The 5,665-nt window shown below is 39.3% G+C and overlaps 1 protein-coding gene across 3 annotated transcripts in view; it reads left to right on the top strand.

Annotated features, from left to right (window-relative positions):
- Positions 1–287: 287 nt before the first annotated feature.
- The window catches only part of LOC137985087 (ubiquitin-conjugating enzyme E2 E1-like), a 12,845-nt gene continuing 7,467 nt past the window's right edge, over positions 288–5,665 (top strand). Inside the window, exons 1-5 of one of the 3 annotated variants that reach the window (XM_068832549.1) lie at positions 288–434; positions 763–951; positions 1,470–1,520; positions 3,042–3,174; positions 4,009–4,053. In XM_068832549.1, coding sequence (XP_068688650.1) covers positions 806–951; positions 1,470–1,520; positions 3,042–3,174; positions 4,009–4,053 — 375 coding nt within the window. In that variant the 5' untranslated portion in view covers positions 288–434; positions 763–805. Of the gene's footprint in view, positions 694–762; positions 952–1,469; positions 1,521–3,041; positions 3,175–4,008; positions 4,054–5,665 lie in introns of all 3 variants that reach the window. The other 2 variants (XM_068832551.1, XM_068832550.1) reach the window with 2 other exon arrangements.

The raw sequence follows: 5,665 nt of genomic DNA, 5'->3' as shown, positions 1-5,665 counted from the left end.
TCCTCTTAAGATGTTAAATATATCTGTCTAGGCAGGCTCGCAAAAATGTCTGAGGACGTTTCACGAAAATGCTAGAAGTTTTCTCACCGACAGTATATGCCATGGGAAAAGCATGAACGATAGATTTAATCTGGGATATTGCAGTCGGTTATGCACTGAAATTCTATGGTTCTCAAGCTCTGCAATTTGCTTAAAACGGATATTCCTCCAAAGTGGAATTTAGGTGTCTTCACAATACATGTATTTCATTAATTAATTGATGACGTCGCGTTGACAGGCGGAAATACTAAACGTCCTCGCCACAGCCGGACATTTGTGACGCCTTACATGACGAGTTCCAATTCCTCCCTACACTCTGAAGTGCAACTTTTTTCTCTTGTCCCTATTTGGTCAAAGGACTTCCCAATCTGTCTAGATACACAGTTCATTTTACTGTGAGTGTCTGGGTACAACAGTTGTTTGTGTTTTACAGATGTATCGGTCGTTTAACGACCAAAGGAGTTAGCCAAGATGACATGTGCATGGCCGCCATATTTGTACCTTAAAGTTTCTTTGATATTCAAGTACAGTATTTTGGGTCGAAACAACTCAGATCTTCCCTAAATGTTCTCTCATGTAAAGCTAACTACAAAAAGAGCAGATGAAGTTTCGTTTGCCCTCAAAGATTATTTATACCGACCAGTGAAGCAAAGGGTATTGGCTGTCAGCGATATTAAGTTCTCAAATCTTGAATACTGATTCAACTGTCTTTTTTTTCAATAGGAAGACTTCACAGAGGCGTTTATATTAAATACAGCTTTTGCAGATGTCTGGTCGTTCATCAGAGCAAGAAAGTCGATCTTCAGCTGGGTCAGATGATACGGCATCGTCAACAGGCTTGAAACCGAGAGAGGTGAACGCAAAAGGGGCGACTTCCCGCTCAACAAAGCCATTATCAACTGCCGTTAAAAGGTAGTACGATGACGGAAAAGTGTCCTACAAAGATTTATCAAGCCAGTGTTGGCTGCTAAAGAGGAGAACAGACTTTCTCGTCTCAGCGAAATCAACGGCAAGCTTTAGTCCGGCTCAGTTCAGTCATGGATAGCCGTTTACGCTCAGTGAATGTAACAAGTGAGCGTGTCATCCGGCTGACGTTCAATTTGAACGTAATTTGCATGTTAACTTTCCAAAGTCCGTGAGAGCATAGTTTCGCATCGATCAAGTCCATGATTGCTTTAATTTATAGCGATTGTCTTCCATCGTCATCTCTCTTGATCAAATTCGGACAAACAGCTGTGACTTAGGCAAAATTCGATCAACTCCTCTGGCACTGCCTTCAAGGTGTTTGTGAATCTTATATCAATGGACAACCTTATCTTTGTAAGCTTTGTTTGTTTTAAACAGAGCAAAATTCGATCTATCGACTCTAATGCTACAAGGGACTCTTCAATATTTACTTCCATTAACAAATTACTGGGTTTTCTTTACAGAATCCGGAGAGAACTAGCAGAAATCACATTGGAGCCGCCACCAAACTGCAGGTAATTTGTTTCTAATACAAGGCGCCGGTCTTTCATTCTTTTGTTTGGAAAACAATAGACTTGCGGTTTTTGTTTTCGCGCATGGGGCGTTTGGAAAACCACGATCAAGTCAGACATCGAATGAAGCCAGAGATACTAAAAATTGCCGATCAAAGGAATAACTTTTATATAAAAAAATATTCTATGAAGAAAAGCGGATTGAGTCAATTACGGTCAAGTGATAAGCTCATTTAAGAAGTCTACTGCATTTTTAAGTGTACGAAAGGCTTTAAGTTTTACGCCAAAACTAATTATTCGTTTTGGCACTAGTGTATTTTTAGAAAGCCCTGTGTGCTGGCGTTTTCGGTCCTGTTTCTATTTTCGTAAAATCGTTCTGTAATGCGAACAAGTATTAGTATGGAACGAAGCCAAAGAGATCTGATGTTTATCGATTTAAGGCAGCCGATATCCTCAAGAACATATAGATATTTAGAATATGGATCTGCTCGTTATTCATGCAAGATTAATGCAAACACCTGCTTACTATGAGCTGTTTGTTGCCAAGATAAGCAGCCATATCGTCTTGCTACTAGAAATTTTCACTCGACGTCAATTCGCCACCAAAAAAATTGCCGGGGCTTGCAAATCGTTTTGGTGTCAGGATGACCATAACGCACTGTAAACAGACGGTAACCCAGTGATTAATCTTGATGGCAAGTGCTGTCATCCATTACCGATTCAAACAAACTATTTTATGGCAGAGAAATCATCAACTGAAGTCCGCATCCTTCACATGGTTCACGGTCAAAACAGCCATCATTGCTAAGCTTCAAGGCTACGGCAGAGTAAAACGTTCAATATTTTCATTCTAAGTTCTTCTTCTTCTTCTTTTTTTTTTTTGTTGATATTATATTCGGCTTACTAAATCCTAATTCTGGAGTGAGATCTCTTAAAGTCTTGTTGTTATCCGATCATAAATTGTTTTAGCGTTGTCGAGGAAATTCAGGATTAAATAGAAGCCTTTTTTATAACCGTGGGAATGTCTCTGGTTGGAACACCCGGTTGTCGAGTATATTACAAGGAAACGTTGCCCTGAAATATTCAAGACATCTTAGCCGTCATAATCAAATTTGACCTGAAATCAAAGGCAAGAATCACTTTGTACCACATGAAGAGTTATGTACTTCACAAAAGCTTTTATTTCAAATGATCAACTTAAGAACCTTTATCAAGAAGCTCAAAATTTTGACTGAACAACCTCATTGAGCGTTATAAATAAACCGAAATGGAAAAATGCTCCTATGCTTTCGTTTAAATGATCACATTAAAGGGTTTTATGCACGGAATCGGAAGTTCGAAAAAATTTATATTGCATATTCAACAGATTACTTGCAGGAAGCGAAGGGCAGCGTAAACATGACTAGGTCGCTAAGGGGTATATATCGAAGCGCGTAATAATCACGGTGAAGGGCCAATAGACATGTCAGTTGTATTAACCAATGAAATATCACAAAGATGCAACCATCATTTTGCCTTCCGCAGCGCTGGCCCCAAAGGCGATAACCTATATGAGTGGAATTCTACAATTCTTGGGCCACCAGGATCTGTTTATGAGGGCGGAGTATTTTTCCTTGATATTCATTTTCCAACCGATTATCCATTCAAACCACCAAAGGTATGTTGATTTGGAGTACTTTATTACACTAGACAACATCTGGTCTCATTATAGTTGCTACCCATTTGTCTGGTAAGTGCGAAGCCTGCGTAGGCCAAGCGAAACCTGCTTCGTTCGTTCCCAATTCTCGGCTCCAGGGTTCAAGTCAAAATTAAAATTAAAGGAACCAACTTGTCTCGAGAGTCAGTGCGTGTCTTAATTGGTGAAGTGTTTTTCTCTCGTCTCACATTTCCCTCGTTTCAATTTCGGAGCCCTAAAAGTGGAGCATGGAGGCTAATTTTTCAATGAATAGGCCCCCGTCTCAAACCCATTGCTAGAATTGCGCGGGAAGTTTCCGATGTTGTGGCCTGTGGCCCGTTTCTGCAAAGTACCAAAATCGTTCCGGGCCCGAAAAGCCATTACGAAACTGTTTTGACTGCCATCCGCTTGTTTTGATAAGTTAGTATTTTAACAAGTTTTCAAGATAACAAAAAGCAAAATAACTGTGAAGTTTGATGACCTAAAGGAGCTATGTCACACAGGGGTGTTTAGGGAAAATCTTTAATTCATCACGAGTTTAAAACTAGAAAATGGAAATGTTGAATTCCTTTACTTCCAGGATTGATCGGTATGTAAATTCACCTCTCAATTTCAATACACTGTCAGGTAGACAAGTATTGAGAATGAAGCTTATTATCAGCTTAAGGGTATGATCCTGATACAACACCAAATCCTCATGACTAGCCAACAAAGAAATCTACGGAAGTAGTTAGGAGAATGAACTTTTAGATCGAGGGAATTAAAAACGATTAGATGGACTTTATTTCCAGCACTAATGGGTGTGGTCCCTTTCAGGTCACCTTTCGAACGAGGATATATCACTGCAATGTAAACAGTCAGGTATGAGAATGGTGAAACTGAAATGTCTCTTGCAACGTGTCCCGCAAGTTTTTTTTTTTCGTTAAAAATTTTTACGTTGCCGGGAAAGTTGCCCGACAGATGTTACAATGGGCAACGTTTTTCGCAACTTGTCTCGGTCTAACTGACCACACGAGGTCATAGAAGCATTTGCATTGACTGGTAGTGGCAAATAAGTTGCGACAAAAACTTTAGCAGAGATGTTACACCACGCGATGCTTCGAAGAAAACTCTTCAGGAAGAGTCACGAAAAGTAGAATCGGCTACTTTATATCTTAACAATTATGCTAGAAAAAAAATGCGAAAAATGTCCGTCGCATGGTATATAATAATTTTTTGGAACATTTGTTGTAACAAAATATTGCGAGACATGTTGCCCGAAATATTGCATAGTGTATCATGCAAACAATACTTAAATGCAATACATCTGTCGCTACTTGTACCACGTTTCGCCACCGATGAACTCCTCACAACGTAGTTTCGCACTTAAAGGCAGTTGTCGGAACTTCCGAGATAACGAGTTGGATCTTTAATAGTCTTTGTGGTTGTGAAGTGACCGAAAACTTGTTCATTTTTCCCCAATGGAAAATGTAGTCAGACAACTCCGGTTTCTTACGTCTTGAAATAGATCAGCTTTTTACGACCACATAAAAACGGAAACATACGTCCTATCTATGCAAATCTAAAAAAAGCTGAATAAACACTAATTGTTATTCGTTTGCGTTGCTTAAACGACGAAACTTTTGTTAAAACCGCCGCGTTTGATGACTTTACTTAATTTTAAAGCAGGCACAAACAAAAATGTTTTCCTATCCGCTGTAACAGCAGTGTTTAAACTACAATTAACGTTTATCTGTCTGTGGTGTTGTCTTGGTAATTAATGAAATGGAGCGGAGCGAAAAAGGCCAATATGTTTTTTTTTCTAGTTTTCCCAACAGGTCAATGATTTGGTTGGCTGGAAATTATTCTCTGACAAGACTGTTTGTTCCTTGTCAACTGAAATGAGAGATGTGCAACAAAGCGCATCGGATGACATATGAAAACGAGGATCTCGAACAACAACAAAGCCGTGAAACAAAAATATTCTTTGTTTAATGACGAAAAGCGGGAAATCATGCTGCTAAACAGTTAACGTGAAATAACCAGATTTAAGGTTTTAGCTCCAACGTGATGATGCCAAAAAGGGAATCGCCATTTTAAATCATTTTTTCAACACCCGTTTCGCACCAATCTGGTTATTGGATACTTCAACCATATTCCCAGCATATTGTACATCGTGAGCGAGATGGAATAACGAAAAACTTACGAAGGCTAAAAGTTATAGTTTGAAGTAACATGTTCGATGACTCTCCGTAGACTTCGTAACACCTCTACCTTACTAAATTGGAGAACACGGAATAGAACCGAGTCGATTTATTTTGTTGGTTGACAGCTCCTCTTATCGCGCTGTCCACCTCCGGCTTATAATTACACAAGAATCCGCGGATCTCCTTCCCATAGCTTAATTTTACGTCTTGTTATTTGTTAGACAGTGAGGATACAGTACTATCTGCGCTTATTTCGCTGATACCACGCATGGAATGTTTTGTATGAA

The sequence above is a fragment of the Montipora foliosa genome, chromosome 14, assembly GCF_036669935.1.
Source record: "Montipora foliosa isolate CH-2021 chromosome 14, ASM3666993v2, whole genome shotgun sequence".
Classification (NCBI taxonomy): domain Eukaryota; kingdom Metazoa; phylum Cnidaria; class Anthozoa; order Scleractinia; family Acroporidae; genus Montipora; species Montipora foliosa.
This window is presented reverse-complemented; position numbering and strand designations above follow the sequence as displayed.